At 35.9% G+C, this 15067-nt stretch overlaps 1 protein-coding gene across 1 annotated transcript in view; it reads left to right on the forward strand.

The window, feature by feature from the left end:
• MROH9 (maestro heat like repeat family member 9) overlaps positions 1–10240 on the forward strand; it is a 127294-nt gene extending 117054 nt beyond the window's left edge. Inside the window, exons 20-21 of the mRNA XM_064478148.1 lie at positions 8311–8373; positions 9932–10240. Coding sequence (XP_064334218.1) covers positions 8311–8373; positions 9932–10164 — 296 coding nt within the window. The 3' untranslated portion in view covers positions 10165–10240. The remainder of the gene's footprint in view (positions 1–8310; positions 8374–9931) is intronic.
• Positions 10241–15067: the final 4827 nt, after the last annotated feature.

Below are 15067 nucleotides of genomic sequence, written 5' to 3' on the forward strand. Positions count from 1 at the left end.
AATCCAATAAAGTTTAAAAAAGAAAATGTAGCATTAGGGAAGTGCAGGAAGATTCTAAAAGAGGACAGCTAAAGTTTTTGACCTTGGACAAACCTGACCAAATAGTTTTTTTCCCACTAGATTCTCACCATGAAGAGGAGAACTAATAATCCTTTATTTTGAATGACAGGAAGTGAGTTCCCAACTTGGTGGTGGGATCCTCCCTTGACCCCATTTGGCATCATGGAGTAGTAGGAGCAACAAAGAATGAGGAAATACTGAGTCATATCACACTTGTGCAGAGGAGTCTGTCATTAAGATAGAAAACCAATCAAATTCTGATCAGCACTAGAGCTCACTATCTGTGTTGATTAGAGAGGAGTAAAGAAACACACACACACACACACACAGAGAGAGAGAGAGAGAGAGAGAGAGAGAGAAACCCTTGTATTATAAGACCTTTATTTCAAACCAGAAAGAATTCATGCTACTCTGAATTCTACACTGGAACATTCCACAAATACTCCTCTGTATATCATACTGCAAGATCAAAAATAAGTAATTAAAAAAGGAAATGGCATTATCGTTCTAAAGAGGTATTTCCAAGTGGGGAAAGAGAGGAAAGAAAGAAGAAAAACAAATTTTAGAAAATGTTTCTACAGAGTAGATAAAAATCATGGTAAATATATCTGTGAATCCAAAACTTTTTAAAATAAAGATCTAAAAAAAAAAGACCTAAAGATACAAGTGCACAGGGACTATATAATGGGATAATGGGAGTACACAAAAAATAAGCTTTCAAAGTATACGGCAAAAGTATAAGAAAAATATATAGCAATTATAAAAAAAACTACATTGCAACCAATAGAAGAGAAAATACAAACTATGGATAACCCAGTAAAGGACAAAGAGTAAAGGATTGAGAAATGTTAGCAAAATAAAATGTAAACCAGCAAGACACAGTTTGAAAAATTAGGGCACAATGAAAGATACAAAAGATAGATCAAAGAAGTGTAAATATGCATAAGTAATATCCTTGAAGAAGAAAAATGACAAGTAGAAAAAAGTATTCAAAGACAGAATTTTAGAACTTAAAAAAAATTTGATTAAATATAGTGAGCGTAAATAATTTTTCAAGAAACATTTTATAGAGAATGCAACATTAAGACACTTCTAATAAAGTTACGGAACTTCATAGTTAAAGAATTCTTTGAGGATTTAGGCAAAAAAAAAAAAGTCACATATAAGTTACAAAATAAATAAACCTGGCACGAGATTTCTCCACTTCAGTATTCAACTCTAAAATATAGTAGACCAGTGCCTACAAAATCCTAAGTAGAAAAAAATTGTGAATGAAGAATTTTATACTCATCAAAATTACATCCAACTATAAGGATAATAGGAAAACATTTCCAAAACACAAGAATTCAGAATAAGTTCACTATCATGAATCCTTCTTGAAAATATTATTGATGGATGGATTTCAGCCAACTAAAGAATAAATGGATAAACTATTGCACAAGGACATACAGTATCTACTTAACTATAGGACTTCCAGGTCCCAAACCATTCCTATTTTTTTGTTTTGCATTTTTCTGTCCCTCAAAAAACTGACCTCTATGGTCTACATCTCCCAAGCTCCCTCGCCAGCTTGCTTCTAGGTTGGTATAGTATTTGATGTTAAAGGAGTATGCTTAATATTTGCTAATAATCTAACAGTGCTATTCACAAATTATCCCATCTAGAATCCCCAATAAGCCCCCATTGAGAAATACTGATCAATAAGTTCAATGCAATCATAATAAGAATAACAACAGATAATTTCACAGATCTTGATGAGTTGATTCTAAAGGTATGTGGAAGAGCAAAAGACCAAGATATGAAGATATATTATAACTAACAAATTTTAGATAATCTTTGTCTCACTCAAGGAATGACAACCAAGACATGTGAAACAGAATAGAAAGCCTAAAACAGATCCATACATATACAGATACATAACATAGAAATCAGAACTGGGAGAGTATATCAGATCAGAAATGATGGGCTGTCTAGTAAAAGATGGCAGAACAATGGGAATACACACACACACACACACACACACACACACTCACATACACACACACAAATTCCTACCTGACACCCTATACAAAAAGTAATTCTAAAAAAAAAAAAAAAAAAGTAATTCTAGGTGTTAGCAAGTCATGCAGACTGAAGGAAGGAAGACCTAAAAAGAAACTTTAAAATATATGCAATATTTCTATGAAGATTTGCAAACATTACTGAGAGACATAAAGAAAATTTAAGTAGAAAGGTGTAAACCATATTTTGGAAAAGAAAGTCAAAATTTTAAATGTTCTAATTCTTTCCTAAGTGAGTCTATACATGGAATGAGATACCAATCAAAATATCAATAGGGCCTTTTTTCAAAATTGACATGCTAATTTTAAAATTAATGTAGAAAAGTTACCATGCAAGAACATTCAGGCAAATCTAACCAAAAAAGAATGAGATAGGACTAGCTTTATCAGATATTAATTTAGCTACAGTAATTAAAAACATGTGGAACGAACAGACAGACAAATGGAAGAAAATATCATTCAGAAATAACTGCCAGAACATGCAATATTTTAAAGTGAATCACTGGCTTTAACTAATAGTGGTGAAAATGTGGAGTATTCCTTAAATGGTTTGAGGACACCTGGTGAGCCATCTGGAATTTTTTAAATTATTATATTCCTATCCCACTCTACACTAAATAAATTCCAGACGGTCAAAGGCTCAAATGCTAAAAATAAAACTATAATAATAAAATTAGATAAAATAGTATGGAAGAATTTGCTGTATAATCATGGGGTATATAAGATCTAAGTAAAAGTAAAAATCATAAAGACAAGATTGACCAACTATGTAAAAAGTAAACATTTCTGCAAGGCAAAATCAGTATAAACAAGAGTCAAAAACCAAATTGGAAGAAAATATTTATGACACTTATCACATATAAAGGGTGAATGAATTCTCACTGTCTAAAGAGTCCTTACAAATCCCTAAGAAAAGACAAACAACTCACTAGAAAAATGGACAAAGTGCATGAAAAGATTTGGCTCATATGCATAAAATTTTCACAGCTTCATCCAAAAAGTGATGCAAATTGAATTGATAAAGTGTTTCCATCCATCAAACTGACAAAGAACAAAAAGGTTTATACCACGCAGTTTTGTCCAGGTTGAAAGAAATAGGCAATCACTTACATTACTGGGCAGAGTGTAAATTGCTACAATCTCTAAGAAGAACAGTTTGGCAATATTCATCGAAATGTGAAATGCATATTTTTTGACTCAGTAATCTCCTCATAAGAGAATTTATCCTCTGATACATTCACATACGAAAAATGATGTGTGTTACATAGGTATTTATTGTATCAATGGTTTTATAATACCATCATCCCTAGCATGTGGCTTTTTATCCTTGTGTTTTCTTTTTACCTTCAGCATTTTAGCAGGGTTACACCATGAAAGAAACAAAGTAAAGGGCAAAAGGTGTCACTGGGTCAACCTTACAAAGCTTTACTCAAAGTCCTAACCAGTGATTTATCTTACACTGCCAATGACTAGAACAGTCACAGTGCCACCATCAGTTGCAAGAGATGCTTGGAAATGTGTTGTGTTTTTTGGGTTTTTTTGGGGGGGTTTCTTTTTAATGGGCAAGAAGGGGACGATGATACTGGATTGACAGCTAGCAGTATGTCACAACTTCCAACATTTAAAATTTAAGAATTTTCTCATAGGTATTTATGTTTCCAATTATTTGATGAGGGGAGGAGATAAAGCTACACTGAGCCTCATTTCTGCCTGGTAGCAGTTGAGCGGAACTGACCAGCAGCCCCGTTCATGGGTGGAGCTTGCCCTTCCTGTCCCTCAGCTCCCCACCACTACCAGCTGCACTCTTCCACACAGCTGAGATCCCACCCACGTGTGCCGCGGTGGCATTTTGGTTAATCTGTCATGTTTTTCAAAATCTCAAATTCTGTATGAAAGTTTGTGACTTTTGGAAACACCATATCAGTAATATAATTTTCGGGTGTTTTTGCCTAATTTTGCCACCTATTTTGTTCCTTTGGTGGTAATATTGTATTTATGAAGTAAGTTCCTATAGTGTAAGGAAGACCCAACTATAACTACGGCTTAAACAAGATAGTAGTCTATTTCTCTCTCATGTAACAGTCCAACTTATAAGTTGACTAGGGCCAGCTCTTGTGTTGCTCTAACAGTCTCATCAGTTTTCTACATTAGGTCCATGATGTTTGCTCCATCTAGTTGATTGGAAAGGAAAAAATATCAAGAGGTCACAGCCATCTCTCTAAAGAGCAAATATAACTTCTGCTAAATGATCATTAGACCAGAACAAGAAGTCTTAAAGAGCCTAGTCATCTGCTGGACAACCACACGTCCAACTAAAACCCAGGAGTTTTTTAGTAAGAGAACTAAAGATAAAGGAGTAATTTGACAATAGAGGAAATCAGTACTCTGTAGCATGGGAAATTTTCATTCATTTATCTGGCCCCTCCATCTAATTCTAAAAGGAATTGCATTGGATTACAAAATTAAGCAAAAGTATGCTGATTAAAGATACCCCCCACAACACAGGTTTTTGTTTTCAAGCATTATTCTTACATTTTTAAGCCCATATGCCACCCATCAATAAGAGTATCTTGAGCTTTACTATCTGTAAATTGCGTTATGAAAATAATGAATTGTTGTGATTTTGTGGTCACTATTTTGACTGAAGCAGAGGCAATGTGAAATGCTGGTGAGTGTACATAAGCTTCCATTCAAATTTCAGAATGAACACCCACTGGCCATGTGAACTTCACCTTTGTTGCTTAATCTCTATTAGCTTTTATCATTTGTAGAATGAAGGTAATAGGAACGCCCACAAAAAGATTTTTTAAATCTATCTGAAAACATTTAAGAGCTTTTATAAAGGCAGTGATCTAGAACAAAATAACAGAAAATCCAAAAGAATTAGGCCTGATATTTGGGGATTGTTTTCCTTTTTAGCTTTTGTCAATTCTAAATGCAAAAAGGCTAGTTGGGAGGCTGTAAACTGCAGAAATTTTAGCTGTCTCACTGAGCTGGAGGAATAAAACGCTCAGAGTGGACTGCCAATGATGAACCCTAGTAAATAATTCCAGGTTTTTCAGCTGGGATCTCTAATGTCTCTACCCTAGGAGTCAGAGTAAACTAAAAATAGATCAGCTCTTATAATTATTGAACCTTTGAATATCGAACTTCCTGGTTGGATTAAGGAGAACTATTTCTAGCCTAACTGCCTGCCAAAAGCAAAAATAAATCCTCTCTGGGAAAAGATAAATTTTCCAGAGACTCAAAATCATATACACAATAGCTGAGATCTAACCAAAAATAATCAGACACATAGAAAGATTTTTTTAAATTACAAGGGAAAAAAACAATTGAAGCAGAATCTAGTATATGTAATTACTGAAGTTATCAGATATGAGTTTTTAAATAAATATGACTAATATGTTTAAAAGATTAATGAGATGGAATGCAGAACTCAACAGATGAAATTAGCAGCAGATTAGAAAGAACTGAAAAGGGAGAAAGAGAATTAGATATGTCTAACTAAAATATTCAGCCTCAAGATCAAAGCTTGAAGAGAGAAAAATGGAAAATACAAAAAAAAGCACAAGTGTGTAAGATATGGTTAAAAGGTCTAACATACCCATTCCATAAGTATAGCAGGGAAAGAATGAGACAAAATAAACATTTGAAGAGACAGCAACCAAGAATTTTCCAAGCTGAAATAAGGTAATAAAAGGAAATAAAATGTGTAAGTTTGGGAAAAAAAAATAAAACTTTTGAAATTTACAGATAAATAATTGAATATTTAGAACAATGGAAAAATCAGAAAAACTATTGGAACTAATACATTTAGGAAGTTTTCTAAATACAACATCAATATACAAACCAATTGGGTTTCTACAAACAATAGAAAATTAATTTTTTCAATGCCTAATACATTGAGCCAAAAGTCATCAAATACCTGAAAATAAAACTAAGGAAAGATGGGGGGAGGGTATGGCTCAGTGGTAGAGTGCCTGCTTAGTATGCACAGGCTCCTGGGTTCAATCCCCAATCCCTCCATTAAAAACTAAATGTAAATAAATAAATAAACCTAATTGCCTCATACTCTCCTTCCCACCCCCACCCTCCAAAAATTAAGGAAAGATGTACAAGACTGATATACAAACTAGAAAACACTGAGAGAATTTTAAGAAAATAGAGTGATACACTGTGTTTACAGATTAAAGGATTAAATATTATAACAATGTCAATTCTCCCCAAATTGATCTGTATATTCAATGCAACCAAAAAAAAAATTTCACCAGGGTTTGTGTGTGTGTGTGTGTGTAAAATTTGACAGGTTGATTATAAATTTTACATGAAAATTTAAAGGTTTGCAAATAGCCAAGATAATTTGAAGAAGAACCACGAAGTTGAGGAACTTATACTACTTGATATCAAGACACGTTAATACATTAAGGTAGTGTGGAAGTGACACAATGATAGAATGGAATCAAGACACTGCCTACCACACAATTTATGGTATAAGTGATATAAGCGACCCTGCAAAGCAACAGGGAAAGGACAGTTTTTTCTCTTAATGGTGCTGGGTTAATTACACATGTAATTAATCTCAACCCCTACTTTACGCCATATAATTCCAGGTGGATTTGTAATCCAAAAGTGTTAAAGGCAAAACAATAAAGCTTCTAGAAGTATACACAAGAGAATATCTTTATGATCTTGAGACAGCAAAGGTTTCCTAGCATGACCCCAAAATTCACTTACCATAAATTGGACTATATTAAAATTAGACTTCTGTTCATCTAAAAAAAAAAAAAAGCCAGAGTACATACATAACATAGTGCTCCAACTGTACCTACGTACAGACTACAACTACTGCTCATTCATCTGCTGTCCAGGAAAGCACTCCTGCTTTTCTACAAGGAAAAAAAAAAAACAGTACAAGTTTTGGAATTTTCTGTGATTAAACAAGGCATATTAATGTATTACACACCAAAAAAATAAAAAATCCAATATGAATGGAAAAGTTTAGCCCTAGGATTGGAGAAGATGTTTGTAATCAGTGTAATATTAAAAAAGATTAGTATCTAGAATTAAAAATGCCTAAGAATGAATGAGAAAATATAAATATAAAAACAAGCATGAGACTTACCTGAACAGACATTTCACAAAAGAAATATCCAAGTGGCCAGTAAATATACAAAACTCTTATTAATCATCACAAAAAAGCAAAGTAAAATCACAATGTGATACTACCACTAAACCCATGAGAATGACCGAAAGGAAAAAGACTAACAGTATCAAGTGTTAGAGAGGATGAAGAGCAATGGAAATGCTCATTCAGTACTAGTAGGAGTGAAAACTGGTACAACTACTTCAGACACTACCTTACAGTAATGATTAAAGGTGAACATAAGCATATCCATTAACCAGTAAGTCAGTCCATCCCTAGCTATATACCAAATAGCAATGCATACAAACGCACACCAAAATTCATGCATCGGAATGCCCACCATAACATCATTATTCATAATAGCCCCAAATTGGAAACAACACATGGCCCATCACTAGCAGAATGGCTAAAAAGTGCTGCAGTCGTAAGATGGAATATCCCATAAAAACATTCAGTAAACTTTGTGTAAGGAACCAAACAGTAAATATTTCAGGCTTTGAGTATCATACGGTCTCTGTCGCAACTACTCAATTCTGCTGTTGTAGGGTGAAAGCAGCCACAGAAAATCCATAAACAAATAAGCCAGTAAGCATGGCTGTGTTTCAGGGAAACTTTGCCAACCTCTGTCATGTAGCAATGGAAATGAATGAACTAGTGCTATGTTAAAAAAAAAATACATAGATGAGCTTCACAACGTAATGCTGAGCAGAATATGTTCGGAAGGGTGAAGGAGATTGGGAAGGGCGTGAGGGAAGCTTCTGGGATAACAGTCATATTCTGTTTAATAACCTAGGTGATAGCTAGAAGTATTCACTTTGTAGTCATTCACTGAACAGTACTATTATGATTTGTGTACATTTATACACATGCATATATCTCAATAAAGAGTTTTATTAAATAATAATTATTTGAAAGCACTAAACGATGATTCAAGAATAATTTAGAGATGCTTTGCTTTGAAGAAAGCAATGAAGGCAGCCAGATAATATCAGAGAATGTATTTTCAAAATGTATTTTGGGGTAACTTTAGTTTTACTTTGCACATAGGATACTTGGCAAAATTGGGTGGTTATTTACTGCACAGAGATGAACTTGAAGTCATGCTTGAGGGTAAGTGTTGAAGTTTTAATGAAATCTTTATGGATAGGCCTAAATAACCTCACTATTTGTGATTCAATTTATATACCAGTTCCATAGTGGTGCCAGGGATGGGAGGATGGTGGTAATGGTGGGTAGGTCGTTAAGGGGGAATCAATGGAAGGGCTGGGTTAAGGGCATCCTTTTTTCTTTTCTATTCCTTCTCTTTCCCTCTCTCTCTGTTTCAATCTCCCCATCTATCCCTCTCATTATTTGAGGCCCAGCTATCATTTTAGTATCCTTAGGAACTACAGAGAGTTAAGAATTCACTCATTCATTCATTCACCCATCCAAAAAGTATTTTTCTAGCATCTACTATGTGACAGCACTATTCTATCTGCAAGGCATACAACAACAAAGCAAAGTCCCTTCCCTCAGAGAACTTACATTTTAGGTACAGCAATGTATACTTGCACAAGAGAAAATTAAAGTGTAACATTTATTGTATCAAAATGTTTGGATCTTCAGCATCTCTCTCAGCCTCTGTCCATTTCCCCATCGGGATCAGAATTACAAACAGGTGAGGCAGAAAATAAGGTGGCTGCCTTCCTTCTTATTTTGGTAATAGACTATAATTTAAAGCAGTCTTACATTAATAGGAAAATTGCCTGGGAGATACAAAGACTTCCTGTGTATCTCCCGTATACTCCTACACACACATAGCCTCCCCTGTTACCAACATCCCCCAGCAGAGCGGTACATTTATTACAACTGACGAACCTACATTGACACATCATCATCTTCCTTCCTTTTCCATTTTCTCATTCATTCACTTGTTTGCTCAGCACACATTTATTGACTGTCTGCTAAATGCTAAGCACGATCCTTCTCCCACCATGTCTCTCAGAATACTTTTCTCCTTTCTCTCCTCCTCCTCCTTCTGCTCCTTCTCCCCTTTCTCTCTTTTCTAAATCTGTCCTTTTTTTCCCCAATTTCTTTTTATTAAGAAAGAATATTAAATTCCCACAAGATAAGCATCTGGATATAATGATATTAGCATTTTGGTTTATATATTATCCCAGATATTTTTAAAGAATATAAGCGATTATTTATTTTTAAAACTATCAACTGTTTTATAACTTCTTCACTTACTCATGTGTCATAAACATCTTTTCATGCCAAGAAATATGAGTCTACATCACCATGTTAACATGTATGTGCTATTTCATTTTATGATATTTATGATTTTTAAGCACTTCTCTATTAATGAACATTAAGACTGATTCCAATTTTTTCACTTTTATGAGCAATATTGAACCTCTTCATGAATATATGTTTATGCTATTTAGCAGTGTGCTTAGCACATAATAGGCACTCAGTAAATGCTTAGTGAATATTTCCATTTTTCTTTTAATGGGGTCTGATGAGGATAGATGATAAAAACTTCCTGAATGCTATTTGTGAAAGTAACACAAATTGGGGTTGGGGAGTGAAGGACGGGAGCTCTGTGAAAGGTGATGAGGCTGTTTAGGGTTAGTTTCTCAGACTATGAGAGAGATGCCTTGAATTAATGGCCTTTCTGCTGTTACAGCTGTTGACCGAGTGCTTCGGGATGACGATCCTACTATCAGGGAACTGGCAGGAATAACACACAAACTTTTTAAGGAAATAGCCTATACGCTGACCTCCTCAAATATTAAACAAAGCTTCCGAAGATTCTTTAACTTCATCTACATCAAAAAATTAGAGCCTCTTTATAATTATAACCTGCCCAAGCACCTGACAGGCAGTCCTATGGGGATTAAAGAAACCAAGAATGATTAGGAAGCCAATGTAGAGGATAATTATGAAGACGAACTGGTAAAGAATGAGAGGTTCGCCAGTGTTATGGAGCACACCTCAGAAGAGGAATGATTTTCCTTTCCCTCTTGGTAACTTGAGACTATATGTAGCTTTTCTGAAGGGTGCTAGAAACCTTTACTGTCTCTTTTTGATTCTCTACTCAAATACAGAAATTTGTTGCCTCTTGGTCTGACAGTGGTCAGAAGCCTTACTTCATCAAAGCCACTAATAAAATTGAACAATCATATAAGCAAAGAGTTTGATGAGAGGCTCTTGGAGCTTGATTTAACAACTAAGCATCTATCAAATATCTTCTAAGCACCAGACTCCTCTGTCCTAGACATGGGAATATTTGGATGATGTAAACAAGGTTCCCGTCCTCAGGAAGGTCACAGTCTAGTGACACACAGTGTGGCTATTTCCATCCTGCTCAGATGAATGCTGCCTATGGCAGCATTTGCAAAGGAACAAATGGAACTTGCAGGGGAAGAGGAAGGCGAGCAGGCAAATTATTTCAGGTAGACATACTGAGACAGAAAGAGTGTAGGGAGAAGCTGGGGAGTTTTTGTGGATACAGGCAGTTAAGGAAAGAAGAATGGAGAGAGCTGAGACTCAAGGGAAGGACTGTGTTGTGCTAATTATAATTAATGGCTTTAAAATTTTTGAAATGAAAATTGAATAGTCAACATAGTTAGTGGTTCCCATGGCCATCAGGATCCAGTTTAACACTTCCCTGGTTTGTAAGAAAGTTGATATATAACTGTTGATCTGTAGTGATCTTGCTTGACTCCAGGCTCCAGGCTCACCTCTCACTCCTCTCACCTTACCTTCCTTCCACCCCTGTATCCCACCCTAGTATAAACCACCCAGGGAAGTACTTGTAGTTAGATGCAAGCCCCTTTTCCTCTGTCAGCTCGGGTGTTGTGGCTTTGGGCTGTGTCAACTGGCAGTTCATGCGTGTTTTCATTTCTCTGCTGGCTTCCCCTGCTGCTGTGGGGCAGTAGCTGCTCCACCTTCTCGTGGGTACTCCTTCAGATTCTCTGACTTCTGGGCCAGGTGGGTTTGGTTCTATTGGCAAAGGACACCAGCTTCTCCTGCAGGACGCCCACATCATCATCATCAGTGTTAGAGGAAATGAGAGACTGACACATTCTCGAGTTTGTGGGTTCCTGCTATTGTCCCTCTTCTCCACTGTACACCCACCCTCCCTTCCCAACCACCTGCCCTTCAGACTTCAAACTCCAGCATCAGATGTCAGATGTGAAGACGACAACTTTGCAGAAACTCCTTAATCTGCTCCCACAACTGCTTATGGTCAAACCTCTCTTTCTGCTTCTCTAATTGAACCCTGACTGATATATCTGAGAGGCATTTCCAGTCCCCTTTGATCAAGTGGCTGGGTGTTGCTATCATGTTTTGCCCTAATGCTGTGTGTATCTGTCATTACATTTATCAGACTGTAGTGAAATTACTAGGGTCCTTCTCTTTCTGCCCCACAAAATTGAAGTTTCCTGAAAGCAAATGTTATCTTACACTTGGTTAAGTACTCTGGAATTCACAGTGCCTGGCACCTAATATATGCTCAATGAATACTTGCCAAATGAGTAAAATGCTAACAGGACATGTTGCTCTCATGCTTCAATAAAAATTTTCAGATATTTATGACTACTACTTAATATTAGAAATAATGAAAGAACAGATGATTTTAATTTACCCCTAAACCCATATTATTCCATACTACCCAGATGTCCCAGACCTAACTTTTCAAAGTCAGGGCAAATTTTCTTTCCCACCTTCTAAACTAGCAGGATGCCAAGTATGGTAGGCTGAATAATAACCTCCCCAAAGATATCTAGTTTCTTCTATGCCCAGAATTTGCAAGTCTGTTACCTTAGGAACTTTACAGATACAATTAAATAAAGAATCTTGAGATGGGGAGATGATCCCAGATTATCCGGGCTGGCCCCATGTAATCAGAAGGGTGTTTATAAGAGGCAAGTGGGAAGTAAGAGAGGAAATATTTTTAAAGGTTCAATGATGCTGGCTTTGAAGATGGAGATGGGGAAATTGAGCCAAGGAATGCACGGAATACAACTCTAGAAGCTTGAAAAGGCAAGGAAATGGATTCTCCCCTAGTGGCTGCAAAGTGAGCACCATCCTGCCAGCACCTTGGTTTCAGCCCAGTGAAACCCATCTTGGACACCTAAACTCCAAAACTATCAGATGATAAATTGGTACTGTTTAAAGCCACTAATTTGTGGTAATTTGTTAAAGCAGCAATAAGAAACTTATATACCTACCTAGATTTCCACAAAACAAAGAAAACCCAACCAAATCATAATCCCCTCTCCTTCCCATCCCTAAAGGACAGACATATCAACAAGTATAGTGGACCTTATACAAATGTTGAGGGTTTTGTAAAAGATCTGATATTCTGTGATATTTACATGTTCTTCAAAGTCTTTCAACCTACAGCAGTAACCTCCTCCATAATTTCTGGCTCTCTCTGCTCTTTCTCCTTCTAAGTTTTGTCATTTTAATTACAGAATGTGTCTTGATGTGTTCTTTTGGGGTTCATCCTCTGTGGGGCTCTCTGTACCTCCTGGACTTGGATGCCTGTTTCTTTTCCCAAGTTTTCAGTTAGTATGTCTTCAAATAAGTTCCAACTTCAACTTATTTCCAGCTGAGACTCTGGGAAATGGAACAGCACCAAAAGACTACCTTATCACCACAACCCCATAAAATCTATCAAAGCCACCAAGATAAGGATCTCCCTCTAATGAGCCGTAAAACTGATCATCCTTTTTCCTTAAGCCTCCTGTTCTAGATGGAAGGCTGTTGGCAATTGCTGCCATTTTCCTGGTGACTTACAGTAATTTGTAACTTGTGCAATTGATGGGAACTCAGAGATGCAAGATAAATTCTTTTTTATTTAGTTCCTTTAATCACCTTTTGATTTTCCTGCTCCTGGGGTAATACTAACAGTGTAAAAGCAACCTTCTCATTTTGTAAAAGAACACCAGGTGGAGGAACCACTCTGCTTATGGTTAGACCCAGCTTTCAAGTCTGTGTTTCTCAACAGTGCATCCAAGGGTCAAAATTCGTAGTGAATCACAGCCAAACTCTGTCATTGACCTCTGTTGCAATTTTCACCTCTTTGTTAGCTCCTGGATGAAATGTAACCTTTTATTACCTAAGTTCTAGAATATTTTGGTTTTATTATTTTCCTGATCAGATTTTCTAGCTCAGTTTTCTTTTTTTTAATTTCATTCATTCATTCATTCTTTCATTCATTCTAGTCTTAGCTCTTTCATCCATTCATATATAATTACCTCCTATGGTAAAACATATTAACAACTTGGTATATATTCATTCATATTTTCCTCCCTAATCAAAATCTATTACAGATTAAATGAGTGATTGTGTGCATGTGTGTCCATACATATACAGAATTCTTTTAATTATTGCTTATTTTTGAAATTAGGATTATATTATAAGCACTTTTCTATTCCTTGCTTTTATTTCTAATACTTTTTGGGGTATTTCTCCAAGCTATATGTAATAGCTCTAATTCATTCTTTTGGGTCCCTGCAAAATATTCCATGGAGAGGATGGAATAATTTATCTATTTCTCTAACAATGAGCATTCATTTTATCCTCAGGTTTTTGGCACTTTGAACAACATGGAAATAAACTTCTTTATTCAATATGTTGAAATACACTTGTATTTGCATTTCTGTAGGATAGATTCCCAGGAGTGAAACTGCCAGATCGAATAGTAAGAAAAACTTTTTAAGAAAAAACTTTTTTTAAAGAAAAACAGTGAGCACGTTAGTTTTATCATCTTCATCATCATCATCATAATGACAAACCTCATTAAAGGAAAGGTTTTACATAACTTTACATCTGTGATCTAGGACTCACAGATATATGACATAGACAGATAAAATACATGAAAAAATATATCTTTGTAAATAAACACAGCATTCCTATGAATGTGAAACTTAAAATATAGAAAGTTCTTAAATTTTCAGCATAAAGTGCAATGGACTCAACCTAATTCAGCACTGCCTGCACAAAGTGTTGTGCAGTTGTCCCTTCCTAAGAGGCTGAATCTTTGGAATGTTCCACAGAAGCACTAGGAATCCAGTCTGAATCTCCAAAGGCTATCATCATTTTGTATGAACTTTTCAGCCATTAAGTATTACCAGACATGACAACATAGTGTCACAAGAATTATCTGCCGCACTAGATAAGTCAACTAGAAGATAAGAAAACAAAAGGTTTCTTTGAAATACAGAGCAAATCATGCTCCTCTCTCAGGAAGCATTAGAGAGACTGATAGGACCAGACATGTCTCTATTTTTACCAACTGGCAGATACAGATTTGATAATGGCACCGGCAAGTGTAGCAGTGTAGACACTGCCAATCTGCAGCAAGTTGTAACTATGGGCAAGGCAGCCAATCCAGCCTGCACTCTCCACAGCACTGTTTCAGAGACTTTAACACATAAATACATAAAGCAGTTTCTCCACAGAGCACTCTAGACTTGTCCCCCAAATAGCAGTGCGCAGTATCACTCCACAGGAAAAATGTGTGAAACAATTTAACACAATCTGACAGGCTTACACAATCCTACTATCTATTTTCAACAACTTAGGAGATGTTTTGGCTCTAAACTTTTCCATCCTAATCTTAGCTACCACCTCAGTACTTTATTCATCAAAACAACGAAGCATAATATTCTGACCTCTAAGCCAAGGCTGATTCTGAATTCCTGTAGCAGATCTTTTGAAACTAACATGAATTGGAGGTCATCCAGTTGAGTAGCCCTTTATTCATACTGGCCAAATAGCATCAGTCTACATTTTCTTCTTATCCTTG

This window comes from Camelus dromedarius, chromosome 23 (assembly GCF_036321535.1).
Source record: "Camelus dromedarius isolate mCamDro1 chromosome 23, mCamDro1.pat, whole genome shotgun sequence".
NCBI classification, from domain to species: Eukaryota; Metazoa; Chordata; class Mammalia; order Artiodactyla; family Camelidae; genus Camelus; species Camelus dromedarius.